The sequence below is a fragment of the Ambystoma mexicanum genome, chromosome 2p (genome assembly GCF_040938575.1).
Source record: "Ambystoma mexicanum isolate Mex_15411 chromosome 2p, UKY_AmexF1_1, whole genome shotgun sequence".
Lineage (NCBI taxonomy): Eukaryota > Metazoa > Chordata > Amphibia > Caudata > Ambystomatidae > Ambystoma > Ambystoma mexicanum.
The window spans coordinates 1,163,907,569-1,163,923,415 of NC_090923.1; the positions used below are offsets into that span (position 1 = coordinate 1,163,907,569).

Consider the following 15,847-nt stretch of genomic DNA (forward strand, 5'->3'; position numbering starts at 1 on the left):
TGGTCTCATCTAATAAAATGTAAAAGGGAGCCAAAGATCCTTTCTACCCTTGGGAACTGTAGTTCTTACAAGGTTAGCCAGAGAAAGTTAAAAGAGGAGCCCCCAGGGCAACTGAGCAACAATAGGCACTTCTTGCCAACAAGTTGTCAAAGAGGATACATTTAAAAAGGCACTATGGAGAGTCTTAAAAATGAGACACATGAAAAGAGTAAATATCCTGTGAGTGTGGAAAAGGGTTCCCACTCAGAGTTAGAAGGAAAGATAAACCACCAGTAAAGCAAAAGGTTCTGGGGTTGACAAGTCAGGAAGATTTATCATGGCTATGGAAATCTTAAACACTGGCCAAAAAGGAATTCTCCTTCGATTTTGTGATATGCTGTTTTGTGATATGCTGGTCTCCTCAAGACTACCACCGATCCCATTGAACGGCCCACGCAGTCGGCCACGTCCAAGCCTGTTTGCAACGACTGCCTGGCCACCTCCTTCCGATCTTCCCCCAGCTTTATAAATCCATCCTGCATTTCACTTTCAGCAACATATTGAGTCGCATGCTCAATAGCTTTCCATAAGCCAAAGGAGGATTTTGCAAACTCACAGGCTACATTGGTGGATTTCAACGCCATGCTGCCAGAAGTAAAGACTCTCTTGGCCAGCGTGTCTAACCTTTTACCTTCTCTATCTGAGAATTATTTGAGGAATATTTGAGGAATAGCCAAAGAATACAAAATCGCCACCATTAAAGCCAAAGCCACCTCCTTTAACACTCGATTAGCCAACGCCAAGTCGGATACCAAAGAAATCTTCTCTATATTCAGGGAGTTAGAAGCCCCCTCTACACCCCTCAATCCTTCACTAAAGATGAAGCCTGGTGCAACTGCATCCAATTGGCCATGCTGGGAAAAATCATCACCCTTACGAACAAAATCCTTGCTCACCAACAATCTCTGAACCACCAGCGACAAAACCCCACAAACATCAATGGGAGCAAATCTCCCCTCTTCTCTTTTCAGGACGTCACTGAAAAAGAAGTAATTGATCTTCTTAATTCCATCACACCATCCAATTGCAAAGGGGATATCTGCCTCACACATCTCATCAAAAAATGCGCCTCTACTCTTGCACCCTTTCGCACCGCATTCATCAACGCCTCATTCGCCACTGGGAAAATCCCAACCTGTCTTAAGGAAGCCTGGGTACGCCCACTCCTAAAGAAATCCTCGCTAACTCCGGGAACTACAGACCCATCAACACAGTTAATTTCTACTAAAGATCTTGGACAAAGCAGCATATCTCCAAGTACAAAAGTTCCTAGAAGCCAATAACCTTCTCGGTCTATACCAGTCTGGCTTCCGCCAATGTCACGGGACCGAAACAGTCTTGTTAGACCTCAAGAACCAAATGAATGACAGAGACTCGGGCAAACCAGCCCTCCTCCTCCTCCTCCTAGATTTGTCGGCAGCATTCGACCTTGTTGACCACAACACTCTCTGCCATCACCTATCATCTGCTGCTAACTTCTCCCCTAATGCCACAGCGTGGATCACATCATTCCTCAAAGATAGAGCCATGAAGGTCTTCTCCAACCAAGCCTGCGCACACGCCAACATCATCACAAGTGGTGTCCCGCAGAGTTCTTGCATCTCCCCCACCCTGCACAACATATTCACTAGGTCATTATTGCTCATCCTTGACGCACTGGGCATCACCTAGACAAATTACGCTGAGACACAGGTACACATCCCACTCTCAGGTGACTACGAATCCAATACCAAAACCCTCAACTCATCTATTCCACCATCCAAACACAGATGGCAGAAAACTGGTTCTGTCTAAAGGGGGACAAAACTGAACAACCTCTAATTGGCTCCCCTGAAACCCTAAGGAAACTCGACCAATCCAAGACCTTCACCATCAACAAGGTTCAAATATCTGTCCACCAAGCCGTCAAAATACTTGGAGTCTACCTGGATTCCAACCTAGCCATGTCAAGACAGGTCAACGCCATAGCATCGCCACGGCCTACCACTCCAAACTACTAACTGCAGCCAGACCCTTCCTCTCTGAGCAAAATTGTCTAACCATAGCCAGAGCCAGAGCCATAATTGAATCCTGCCTTGATTATTGCAATGCCCTCCTTGCCGGCAACTGTGCCAAAAACATTGAAAAACTCCAGGTTGTCCAAAACAACACGCTCAGGGCAGCCCCAAAAGGGACCACATTACTGCTGCCAGGAAACAAGCCCATTTGCTCTCCATCAAAGAAAGGGTCATCTTCAAAACGTTGGCCCTCACACACAAATGCCTACACAACACAGCCCCCCTGTATCTCAAATAATCTCAAGACCACACACGACCAAACCCACCAGAACCCCTTACACCAACCATGTCACAGTACCCAAGGTCCTGAGAACATGTGCCGGAGGCTCCAGCTTCCCCTTCATTGCTGCCTCCCACTGGAACTAGCTACTACCTCACTTCAGAGGAATAACATCCTACCTAGCCTGCCGCAAAGCGACCATGACCATGCTTTTCGTATGAACCATGACCCATTATGACCGGGTTCTCATTGCTTGCGAACTGTATCCATAAATAACTCCTGTAACCAAAAGAAAGCTTTGTACTATTTGGCTCGGAATTACTACACTTATTGTAACCAGTAGCATTCTTTCCACCCTGTAACCAAGACATATCCTTTGTTTCAGCGCCTCGATGCCTCTGGGCTGCTAGTGCACTTTATAAATAAAAAAAAATAAAATACAATCAAGGCATACCTAAACTAAGATGCAGTCAGGCTTGATTCACCTTACTTAAACATCAAGGTCTCTGTAAGCCGATATTCATTGGAACCCAACTACAATTTACATCCCCTCTGGGTGTTTACACTAGTTAAATAATTTTCAGCTTTGCAAAGGAGCACCACTGCATACTGACCAACTGATGGTGTGTCCTGGTTGGCTGGAGATGGCTGGTCTATATCCATAGGGGATTCTTCCCTCCTTGTAGAAGGTTCTGCATGGCTGGGCTCAGACTAAAAGAGAATGTTAGACAGAGAAAAGGAGCCTTTGAGCTTTTCAGATACATCATTTTTGGATACAATCCAAAATAAGGAGACAAAAATAACGTTAACATACAGTACAAGTGTAAGGGCCGAAGCAGTTTAGTGTACCTTTTCCTATCAACTCCAGTTACAAGTGGGGAAGCAGACATACACTCAAAAAGAAAGACATTTACCAGACTAGCTATCGTATTTTTAGTCCTTCAGTTTCTTAACTCATACACATGGGAGGTTTTCCTTAGTTTAGGAACTGAAGCTTACAAAAAGTGGATGGTGATGCTGACCTCTAGTTTCCAACCACATTTATCCCATCCAGTCCTGCCACTGTAGTACTTGTTTTGTATTATTGCCTGGATGTAGTGTTGATGATGGGCCCCATGACTGGAAGGGCACATTGCAGCTTTGCTCAGCACAATTGTAGCATACACGCATTTCTAGTGGATATTTGAAAGGTGCCTATACAACAAATGGTGTTTCAAGGTGAGGCGCCACAAGACAAAAAAGGGGGTGGGGGGATGGTGGGACTAGGGAGAAAGATAATGGTACTACTAGGCCTTTTGACATTCTGATTGTTCAAGTGCAGTAACAAGAGGCGCGAGGGAAAAGAGTGGTGGTTTTGTGCCGGTCTGCGCAAATGCAAAGTGCTAGGGTGGGAAGAGAAGTGCAAGTGAAAGGAAAGGGGTGTCGGAGGAAGGGAGGGCCATAGGGGATAGGCGAGTGCTAAGGGGAGGGCCGGAGGGCAAGTGCCAGGGATTGCATGGGGTGCAGGGGGTTAGGGTTCACATGCTAAGTGAGAGGAGGGAGGTTGACTGGGCGGGGGGGGGGGGCTTGGTGCCCTGTAGAACTCAGAGGGAACCAGGCATCCAGTCAGTAGGCAGACAGGGAAGCTAGCAGGGAAGAGGGAAGAGAGAAGAGAAAAAGGTAGGTCTTAAGGAGCTTCCTGAACTTAAGGAGAGTGGCAGGGAGACCATTCCAGGGGGAGTCTCCAGCGGAGGAGAGAGATCTAACCCCCCCCCCCCCAACTCTCTACTTAGAGAAGCAGCTGATCTGCAGGGAGTTGGAGCTAGAAGACAGAAGGGCTCTAGCAGGGTGGTATTTAGGGAGACAGAGTTTGATGTAGCGGGATCCCAGGCCCCAGAAAGCCGTGTGGATGATGTAGAGAGTCTTTAACTTACTCCTTGCAGCCACTGCAAGCCAGTGGAGAGATTTTAGTGCTGAAGAGATGCGGTCCGTGGGCTTGAGTCCAAGGGTAAGTCTCGCAGTACTGTTCTGGATTAGTTGAAAAGCGCGAAGGGAGGATTAAGGTAGATTGAGGAAGAGACTGTTGCAGTAGTTCAGTTTATAGAGGAGCAGAGCTCTGGAGACAATGAGTTTCTGGGGGAAGGTGAGGAAAGGGAGAATGCCTCCGAGGAGGTGCAGCAGTTAGTGGGCCTTCTTGGCAAGGTCTGTGATGTGGGGAGAGAAGGAGAGGGGAGTCGTAGATGACACCAAGTGTTTTGCCTCAAAAGAGGGTGGGGTGCGGGGGGAATCCAAAGAGGGCAGCCAGTGGGCAGAAGGGGGTGGAGGGAGCTGGAGTCCCAATGAGAAGGATCTCAGTTTTACTGGCATTAAGGCAGAGATCACGGGCAGCACACCATGTCTGAATAGCAGTCAGACAATCAGGGATGAGACAGGAGGAAGAGCGGGCAGTAGCGAGAGGCTTGAAGGAGAGCTGCATGTCATCTGCATAACACTGGAAGTGAGGAGAGGAGGAGGAGATCAGGTGGGACATGTTGAAGAGCCACAGAGAGAGGATAGAGTCTTGAGTGACGCCACAGGTGGAGAGTGTGAGGGGGAGAAAAAAAAGCCCAGTTGAAACTGGGAAGGTCAGTCGGAGAGGAACGAGGGCAACCAGTCAAGGGCCAGGCCTGTGATACCAAGGGTGTCACTGCGCAAATATACCAGGGTGGCATGATTGACCCTATTAAAGGCAGAGGAAAGATACAGAAGGATAAGAACGGAAGGAGAGTTGGATTTGAGAGCAAGTCTTCACAGGTGTTCAGTAGAGCAGTTTGTGCCTCTGGATGCTCTGAAGCCAGACTGGTGGTTGTGGAGACAACTAACAGATTGTGTGTTGGATCAGTTGGGAGATGACAAGCTTCTCCCGGAGTTTGCCCAGGAAGGGGATAATGGAGATGGGGGGTAGATAGCCGAGCAGGGAGGGTCAGCAGAGGGCTTTTTGAGAAGAGGGTGCACAAGGGAGTCCTTGAGGGGTAGCGGGAAGGAGTCAGTGGCAAAGGAGTTATTACAGAAATCGGCCAGGGATGGTGCAAGGGAGGCAATATTGTCCTTAATAGTTCTGGAGGAGCAAGGGAGCACCTGGATGGAGGAAATTGTCATAGAGGACTTGTCTGGAGAACTCAACCGGTGCTACAGGTGAGAAAGCGAAGAGTAGGATGGAAGAGGAGAGGGGGGGGGCAAGGGAGGCCCGAGAGCAGGGGTAGGGGGGTGAAGAGGAGTGGGAGGACAGGATGTCCTGAGTTTTGGTTAGGAAGTGGGAGGTCAGTGAAGTGTGGAGGGTCAGGGATGGCAGGGATAGAAGTGGAGACTGCAGTAGGATTGGCAAGTATTTTGCAGGGTTTAAACAGTTTGCCAGTGTTGTTAGTGGCCCCAGAGATGCAGGCTTGGAAGAGGGCCCCCTTCTTCGAGCGCATGGAGAGTATGTATTGCCTTTAGAGCAGACGGCAGGTCAGTCGTTCACAGGATTTACCTGATGCGGCCACCTCCGCTCAGCAATTCTGCACTTGGTTTCAGAGAGCCTAGGTCCGAGTCATACCAAGTGTTGCGCTTGCAGGCTTCATGCAGATCCTTATGACAGGGTTAAGGATATCCAGGGTGTTGGTGATAGAGAGGTGAAGATTAGTAAGGGCAGAGTCAGTGTGGGGGTCTGTGGGAGGAGGGGGAAATGACGGGGGAATGATAGAAGGAGACTGGCAGTGCAAGCAGAGGCTTACACTGGGGACACAAGAGATACAGGTGAGAGGACAGGAGAGCATGGTCAGACCAGGAGAGCAGTGTAGTGAGTGGGCTGGGGATTTCTGTTTAGATGAGAGCATGTCAGGCCCAGTGTGTCCGACCGGAGGGATGAATGGTGAGGGAAAGAAAGTCACAGACTGCGGAAGAGTCCAGAGGCCAAATCAGGAAAGTGCAGGTGAATATTGAAGTCTCAGAGGAGGAGAAGCTTGGAGGTGGATGCAAGAGGTGACGTCAGACCACTCAGAGAGGAAGAGGGAGACCGGACTAGGGGTCCTGTATATGGTGGCGAGAGTCAACGAGAGGGTTGGAGAGACACCAAGCCTGCAGACAAGGCATTTGAAGGATGAGTAGGTCTGAGTGGGAATAATAGTAGCAGGGACCAATTCAGGGAAGATCAATGCCACTCCGCCTCCAGACCGGTTAGGCATGGGCTTAAAGAGGATCTTGTAGCTCACGTGGAGGATTGTGTCAAGAGCAGTGACAGCTGGCAGTGAACAACATCTCAGTGAGAACGAGAACGTCAACGTCAAAGTCTTCCAAAATGAGACAGCTATCAGAGGAGTAAACCAAAGAGATAAGAATCCAGTTGCGCTTTCACTAATTGCAATTGTGTTAGTTAGATATTGCGTATAAATGATGACAGTATTCACACTAAGTTCTTCAAATGTTTTACTTTATTTTGATGCCTTTTGATTATGGGATATATACACTTGTATCTTTAGCAGTTCTTTGATTGCTATCCTATATTGAGTTCACTGGGTGGATGGATTCGATGTAGGAAGGGCAATTGAATTGGTAATCTTTCAGTTGCTGTCTTCCTTATTCATAGAATTTGTGGATCCTTGGTTCAGTGTATAATTGGCTTTAATGTCATTCAATTGTTGCCTTTAGATACTTATTTCATTGCATGACTGAATTAATCGTCGTTCAGTTGTTGCCTTCAATTTGTTTACTCTTGGGTTCTTTACATTTGTGGGTCCTTAGTTGAGTCAATGATTGGATAGGATATCGAACAATTGCTGATTTATTTATTGGTAGGTGGTGATGACTAGGTATTCTTACTTGTTGCCTTTTAGGTAGTTCGGCTTATACTGTCATTCTGGTGATTTGTTGATGGGTGTAATGGTTGCCCCTTTTTTATTTTGTGGTTTGCTCCTTGGTTTGCTCCTCAACACGTGTTTCCCTGCCTTATGATATGGCGGTTCATCAGGAGGTGTATCATTTTTGTTTGATGATGCCCTTAAAAATAAAAAGGAAAAGAAGGGAATAGTTTACCTGTAACTCCATTTCTCCAGCATTGGTATCTTTCATGGATTCACATGCTTAGAATATTCCCCGTCGTCAGACCGGAACCCCTCGGTACACATATGTAGCCTTTTTCAAAGGAAAAACGTTCGACACTTTTGTGTCCTATCTACGTCCTTCTAGGACCCGCCTACGCATGCTCCGCAGGCCGTGCTAGTATAAGAGGCCCGCCCCCGCAGCTCCCTTTCAGATTTCGGCCCCTCCAAAGTAGGCAGGGTTAAATTTATCACACATTACATACGGGGAGGTTGGCGGGCGCATGTGAATCCATGAAAGATACCAATGCTGGAGAAATGGAGTTACAGGTAAGAAACTATTCCCTTCTCCAGCATTGGATCTTTCATGGATTGACATGCTTAGAATAGATTGTATAGCAGTAACGCTTGAGACGGCGGTGAGAATGTAATGTAACAATATATATCGTCACCCTACTACACAATGCATATCTCCCGTAGGGATAAGTTAAGTCATATAATATTGCCCACATAAAGTATATCGCCCTTAAGAGGGTAGGTAACCGAATCCCCACAGGAAAGAGCTTACCTTACTGAAACAAATGGCGCAGGACAGCTCTTCCCATCTGCACCTCGTCTGCATGCTGCCTGGCAAGGCAGTAGTGGCGGGTAAACGTGTGGGGCACTGACCATGCCGCCGCTTGGCATATGTCCGTCAGCGGAATCCCAGCCCATAACGCTGTTGAGGAGGACATCGACCTTGTAGAATGAGCTCTAGGATGTCCTTGCAGTGGCCTTCCGGCCTTAGAGTGACAAAAAGCAATCGTCGACGAGACCCATCTAGCCAGTCCCTGTTTAGAGATTGCTTTTCCTCTAGTCGACGGACCATATGCGACGAACAGTTGCCGAGTAGACCTGATGTCTTGTGTACGATGTAGGTAGAATTTCAGGGCCCTCTTAACGTCCAGGGTATGAAGAGTTTTTTCTGCTGCCGATGATGGAGTGGCGAAGAAAGTAGGCAGAACCACGGATGAGTGTTTGTGGTATACCGTCGGAACCTTCGGGACGAACATAGGGTTAGTTGCCAGGACTACCTTGTCCTTAAAGAATCTTAGGTAGGGCGGGTCCACGACCAGTGCTTGTAGTTCCGAGATACGTCTGGCTGATGTGATAGCTATCAGGAATGCCAACTTCCACGAAATGAATTTTAATGTCGGACGTGGCCATAGGCTCGAAAGGCGGTTTCATCAAGCCTGCCAACACTGTGTTGAGGCTCCACGTCGGGGGAAAACGTTTCACCGGGGGAAAGACTCGAAATAAACCCCGCATGAAGTGTTTTACCAGTCTGTCACTGAATAGAGGAGACGACTGCCTCTTCCTTGTGAACCTCGAGATGGCTGCCAGGTGTACCTTTATCGACGAGGGGGACAATCCTTTTTCTGCCAAGAGGAGCAGGTAAGGTAGAACTTGTTCCGGCGTCACCAACAATGGTTGTAGGCCCCGTTGTCCTCTACACCATTCACAGAATCTCCGCCACTTATAGGAGTAAGATTTGTTAGTAGAAGGGGCTCTAGCCGCCTGTAGAATTTTTTGGCAATCCTCTGAAATGTCTAAGGCGCCGAACTCCGAGAAGTCAGGAGCCGGGACGTAAGGTTGAGACTGTCCGGGTCGTGATGCCACACAGTGCCTCTGTCCCGGGATAGAAGGTACGGGACTTTCGGAAACGCTATGGGATGTTCCAGCGATAGATGGAGGAGGTCTGAGAACCACGGTTGCCTCGGCCAGTATGGTGTCGCTAGAATCACCCGGCAATTGTATCTGCGTATCCACTGTATTGTTTTCCGTATGAGGGGAAACGGGGGGAAAAGCATAGAGGAACATGTCCGTCCATGGGAAGGAGAACGCCTATCCCACCGATCCCTCTTGGGGCCATCTGCTTGCAAATTGCTCGCATTTCTTGTTGTCTTTGGTCGCGAAGGCGTCCAGAGGGGGGTGACCCCATTTCTCGAACACTTTCCTCAAGTGACCCGTGTCCACTTCCCACTCGTGTATCTGGGCCATGCTTCTGCTGAGGGAGTCGGCTTGGCCGTTCCTCACTCCTGGAAGGTGATGAGCCACGAGTGAAATTTCGTGTTTCGATGCCCAATGCCATGTTTTCTGGGCTTCTATGGAAAGAGTCCTCGATCGTGTCCCTCCTTGTTTCCTCAGATAAAACATGGCTGTTGTATTGTCGGTCAGTATTCGCACTCGCGAACTCTTGATGTGTGGTAGGAACGCCTTCAAAGCCCATCGTACCGCTCTGAGTTCCAGTACGTTTATGTGTAGGAGTGACTCCGTTGGAGACCAGCGACCTTGCGTTTGGAGAGCCCCCATGTGCGCTCCCCATCCGGTTAGGGACGCATCCGTAACTATGGTGCTCTGAAACTCCGGCTCCTGTAGGGGCACACCGTTGCTCAGATTGTGGGAACTCTGCCACCACTGGAGGGTCCGACGTAGCTTGTCGTCGTCGACGGTTATCCTGTCCGACCACGATCCCTGAGCCTGTGTCCATCTGTCCGCGAGGAATTCTTGGACTGGCCTCATGAATAGTCGACAGTTTCTCACCAGATGGATGCAGGATGCCATGGCCCCCAGGACCGAAACATACTTTTTCACTGAGATCCTGGTGTTTCGCCATAGCCGGGCCGCTTGTTGAATGAGTCTTGAGGTCCTGTTGAGGGAAGGTTTCACCAGCCCTAACTGAGTCTCGAACTGTGCCCCCAAGAATACCAGCGTTCTCGATGGCCGCAGAGAGGATTTCTCGAAGTTTATGGCGAATCCTAGTCGTTGTAGAAGCTGCCTGGTGGCTTGCAGACTTGTGTTGGTCGACGCTGGGGAGGATCCCCTTACCAGCCAGTCGTCGAGGTATGGGTATACATGGTGGCTTTGCTTCCTTAGCCAGGCAGCCACTGGAGCCAGGCATTTTGTGAACGTTCTGGGGGAGGTCTTGAGCCCGAAAGGAAGAACCGTGAATTGGTAGTGAGTTTGCCGTATTACAAAACGTAGGAATTTCCTGTGTTTCCGACACATTGGAATATGGAAATACGCGTCCTGTAAATCCAGGGACGCCAGGAAATCTCTCTTTTGAACTGCGCGGATCACTTCCTGCAGAGTGAGCATCTTGAATTTTAGGCTCTTTAAGGACTTGTTGAGATCGCGTAAGTCTAGAATGGGACGCCATTTGCCGTTCGGCTTTTTTACAACGAAGTATCTTGAGTAGACTCCTTGACCTCTCTGTGATGTTGGAACTAATTCTATCACGCCCTTCGCTAACATGAGTGTAACCTCTTGTTGCAGTACCTTCATATGGGACTGAGCGGTGAACGCAGGTGGAATTTGCGGAGGGTTGTGTTTGAATTGCAGAGAGTGTCCGTTTCTTATGGTGTCTAACACCCATTGGTCCGTCGTTATCCTTTCCCATTCGTCGACATATGCTGAGACTCTTCCCCCCCAGAACGGTGCGTGGTATGTCACTGCTGATCTTTATTTTGCTTGTCTCTCGATGACGATGGGTATGATGGTCGTTTTCTGGAAGACTGGAAGTTTCGTCGCCGGTTAGCCGATTGTGAGGCACGTCGGTATCCCTGGGAGGGGTAAGCCGACTTGGCAAAGGATCTGTCTCCAGAAGAGAATCTTGAATTACCTGAAGCCCCTCTAAAGGGACGAAAAGACTTGTAACTTCTGCCACTCTGGAGGGCACCCAATGAACGTGCCGTGTCCGAATCTTCTTTCATCCCTTTTAGGGCCTCGTCCACCTTCTCGCCGAAAAGAAGGTCTCCCTCAAAGGGCATATCTAAGACCTTGTATTGCACCTCTGGCCTGAAGTAGGTACACTTAAGCCATGACTGTCGACGCAATACCACCCCATTGTTGACTTGCTTGAAGCCTGACTCAGCGAGATCCACCGCAATGTTTATTGCGGGATTTGAGGCTTCCTCACCCTCTCGGACCAGTAGCATCGCCGCTTTCCTCTGTTCTTCTGGAAGATGATCAAGCAGCGGAGCTAATCTGTGCCACATCTCCCTATCGTATCTGGCCACAATTGCCAGAGAGTTTGCGGCCTTTACTGTGGTCGCTCCCACGGAGAGCACTTTCTTGCCAAAGGCATCTTGGCGTCTCGCCTCGTTCTCAGGAGGAGTCGTACACTTGTGCTGTGCCTTTGCCTTCCTCGCTGCTGCCGCCGACACCACCGAGTCCGGTGTTGGTTGGGAGGATAAACACTTGGGGGTAGACTCTGGAGCCTTAAACTTTTTTTCTAGGCGTCCTTTCACGGCTGGTTCTGAGAATGGGTGTCTCATTGTCTGCAACCCCTCTTTCCATACATGGTCCAGTATTGGTATCGAGAACACAGACCTCCTTCTCTTGCCCATGTGGTCGAACAAAAAACAATCCTTTTTCTGTTCTTCTTGGGACAGACCAAATTCTTTGCATGCCTTCTCCATCATAGAATGGAATGACGCGATGTCGTCCGGAGGGGACGGGTGAGCTGGGCTTCTGGGGTTTTCCAACTCCGCCTCTGACTCCCAGGTAGGATCCCTGGAGGGGGATAACGAGATATCCGACCTGGCCCCTCTGTCGGACTCCGAATCTGGCAGCTCACCTTCCTCCTGTGCCAGTGTTGAGATTGGCGTGCGTCGGTTGACGGGACGGGCCCGACTCGTAAACGAGTGACTGTGGCAGGCTTGCCTGGGGTAGTCGCTGGTCCAACGACTGCAACAAGGACTGAAGCGTGGACAGAATATCCAACGACAAAACCGATTGAGGATTGAGGAGAGGGGCAGATACCGGTGTAACGGAGGTCCTCGTCGACGACTTGTCAGCCGCTCGTAGCCCTAGGTCTGCTGGGCCAGCAACTCTCTCGTTCTCGTCCTCTGAGGACAGCAACATAGCTTGTTCTTGTAGCAAAGGCTCCGGGGGGGTCGGGTCAAAGACTTCAGGCCTCCTGTAGGATCCCCGTCGACGAGGCTCTCGTCGACGCCATTGTCGACGGGACGGTGGATGCCCCCTGTGCAAGCGGTAGGGAGGCGGTCGATGACTGGACCGCCGTCAACGACGAAGACTTCGCAGGAGGTTTTGGCGGTCCCGCCTTCTCCACGCTGTGCCCGCTTTTACTCTACTCTCGACTCGTGGTCGATCTGTGATGATCGCCAGAGGAGGATTTCCTTTCCTTGTCATGCTTTTTTGATGAGGATGATTTCTTTGCCGAGGAGTCTCTAGTGGAGTGACTTCCAGACAACTCTTTTTCCGACGGTCTAGATTTCTTCGCCGGCGGTTCCGACGAGGCCGCTCGGCGCGATGTTTTCGCCGACTGTGTGGAGCCCACCTCCGAGGGGGGTATGCCCCCGCTCCATCATTCAGCCATGCCACCAGGCGTCGGTTACGGTCTTTGAGGGTTTTTTGAGAAAACCCCTTGCTTATGTCGCAGGTATCCGCCGAATGGTGAGGGTGGAGGCAATATATGCAGCCCATATGTCCGTCCCCCTCGTAAACCTTTTTTAAGCCGCATGTCGCGCATGGACGGAACAGCTCTTTACCTGAAACAGAGGACATTATTACTCGAAATCCAATGACACAACCTAGTACAAAACAGTAGGACAACACGAGGAGATCCCACTACTTTGGAGACGGTTGAAATCTGAAGGGGAGCCGCGGGGGTGGGCCTCTTATACTAGCACGGCCTGCGGAGCATGCGTAGGCGGGTCCTAGAAGGACGTAGATAGGAAACAAAAGTGTCGAAAGTTTTTCCTTTGAAAAAGGCTACATATGTGTACCGAGGGGTCCCGGTCTGACGACGGGGAATATTCTAAGCATGTGAATCCATGAAAGATCCAATGCTGGAGAAAAGAAGAGTAACACAGGGATGCATGTGTCCCAAGTGTGTGCTACATTGGTTTGGAGCTATATTGTTTGAAAAAAAAGAAATCTGTTGCGATACTTAAGTTTTCTAGTTGTGTGTCGATTAAAGATATTGTTGCAAAAGATTTTCTTATTGGTTATCCATTTGTTGCATTACTTTTGTCACAATCCTCAAATTATGAGTATAGCTGTGATCAATGTTTAACTTTCAGGTTTTGGCCTGTAGGGCAGAATTGCAAAGGTTAAGTTGGCACATTTGGCTACAGATGTCCGCGTTCTCGTTTTCAAAGACAGCAAAAGAGGTAAACATTTGTTGTTAAACATACTAGTAGCATTTTAGGTCTTAAGTTTTATCTGAGATACTCATGTGCTCTCATCCTTATGCTGTCCACTGGTTAAAGTAATTATAAGTACTTCTGGTAATGAGGATTGTATATATTGGGGTGTCTTGCTTCAAGCCCATTAGTTCAAAGTTAGCTTCCTGTTGAAAAAATTATGGCTCAGTTTTATATGCTATTTCTTTCCCCATATTACTGCAGTATCTAGAATATAATTGGTTGAAGGGCAAAGATCATAGGTTATCTAATTGGGGAAAAATAATTTTACCTTGTTTTTGTAGATTCATCCTTTTCTGGTTGCTGCAGTCCGATTGCCATGTTTGTTTAATAATTTCGCTGCTTTTCTTATATAGTGCGCAATGACGTCATTGCGTTACGTTATGCGGTTACGTCAAGCGCACGGATGCCATTTTGGATTGTTTTTTTTTTTTTTACAAAGGTTACATTTTCTTGATTTTAAATGAAAAAAAATTGAGAACTAGTTTAAATAGGATGCATTGCTTCTTTCTTTTGGTTTGATAATGATTAAAAAAAATACGTTTTTGTGCTTGAATTTCACAGGATTCATGGAGGCTGGACCATTGATGAAAATTAGTAGTAATGACGAATATAGTTCATAGTTGGTATTGATTATAACTAAAGAGGATTTGTTAATTATACTATGGTGTGAGTACTAATGTTTTGTATATTAATTTTTGCGATGTTCAAAGGAAGTGGTGTAGTTCCTGGTCAGAATTTAGACGACTCGTGTGGCCGGTGTCCATATTATTTATCCAAAATGCTTCTCGATTTCGCAGCATTTTCTCCAAGTTACCTCCTCTTGGAGGTGGTGAAAGTTTTTCAATTCCAAAAAATGTCAGTTGTGCCAGATGTTCTATATTGTGATTGTTTATATAGTGTGTTGCGAGGGGTGATCTGAGATCTTTATTTTTGATGGCTCTGATGTGCTCACCTATACGTATTTTGAGTGCTCTGATGGGGCTTCCAATGTAGAGCCTATTGCATAGGCATTTGATCCCGTAGATCACAAACTTGCTGTTACAGTTGATAAGCTGTTTGATGGGTACTTCAATGTTGTTGGGTTTGAGAATTGAGCTTTTAGCATTTTTTGAAAAATGGCACATTTGGCATTGTTCACATTTGAAATGGCCTGTTGTAGGTGGTTGTAGCCATGAGGTTGATGTTTGTGTATATTTCTTAGGATTGAAATGTGAAGGGCTCAGCATGTGTCTGAGATTTTTGCACTTGCGAAATGTGATGGTTGGCTGGTCATCCAATATGTTGTCTAGTTCTCGGTCCAATTTTAGTATATTCCAATTCTTTTTAAGAATGCGTTTGATTTGTTGGCTGTTGCTGCCATATGGTGTGATGGACCTTGGTTTGGCTAAGGTTGGTCGAGCTGATGATTTGCCAAGTAGGTGGTCTTGTCTTGTACGGTTTGAGGTTTTAGCATATGACTTTAAAATGCTGAGGATTATAGCCTCTCTTGCTAAACTTCAATAGGGAATTGGTTGCATGTTTTTCAAATTCTTCTTTGGTTGTGCAATTCTGTTTGAATCATAAACTTTCTCCGTACGGGATATTGTGGATGACATGGGTTGGATGGTTGCTTGTCGCAGTGCAGTATGCTATTGACTGATGTTGGTTTGATTTATAGTGTGGTATGAATGTTATGGTTTTCGACATATAGTTGAAGGTCCAAAAATTGACTTGAGTTTGACTGGATATAATTGTTAATTTCAAATTGTTCATATTTTGATTTAGGTGATTGTAGTACTCCATTAATTGTTCTTGCGTGCCCTTCCAAAGAATAAGTTACTTACCAAACTGGTAACGTTCTTTCGATGGGATGTTCCTCCGACATATTCCTCATCTATGACAGTTGTGTCCCAGAGCTGTGCACTTCGTAAACTTTTCAGCAGATGGCGTCTTACATCGATCCCATGTCCCTCGAGGGCCTTCGTCGAGGGTCGACGTCACCGGATGTTATATATGTAGGACGCACGGCGCCCGTTGCCTCAGTTTAGTTTTTTCCCTCAGAACGTGTGACACCAGTCTCCTGCCAGTATAACAGCCTACAGCCTTGCGGAATGGAAGCTGTAATCACAGATTAAATTCTCCAGAGGTGCAGGCTGGGAGGGCGATGTGTAATACGTCGGAGGAACATTCCCATCGAAAGAATGTTACCAGTTTGTTAAGTAACTTGTTCCTTTGAAGGGATTGTGTCCTCCGACGTATTCCACATCTATGTCAGACTCCCAAAGCAGTACCATACTATGGAGGAGG

The 15,847-nt window shown here is 47.7% G+C and overlaps 1 protein-coding gene across 5 annotated transcripts in view; it reads right to left on the reverse strand.

The window, feature by feature from the left end:
- Nucleotides 1–15,847, reverse strand: part of HUWE1 (HECT, UBA and WWE domain containing E3 ubiquitin protein ligase 1) — a 2,445,223-nt gene that overhangs the window by 160,868 nt on the left and 2,268,508 nt on the right. For all 5 annotated transcript variants that reach the window (XM_069645305.1, XM_069645304.1, XM_069645303.1 and 2 more), the window contains exon 73: nt 2,931–3,027. In XM_069645305.1, coding sequence (XP_069501406.1) covers nt 2,931–3,027 — 97 coding nt within the window. The remainder of the gene's footprint in view (nt 1–2,930; nt 3,028–15,847) is intronic.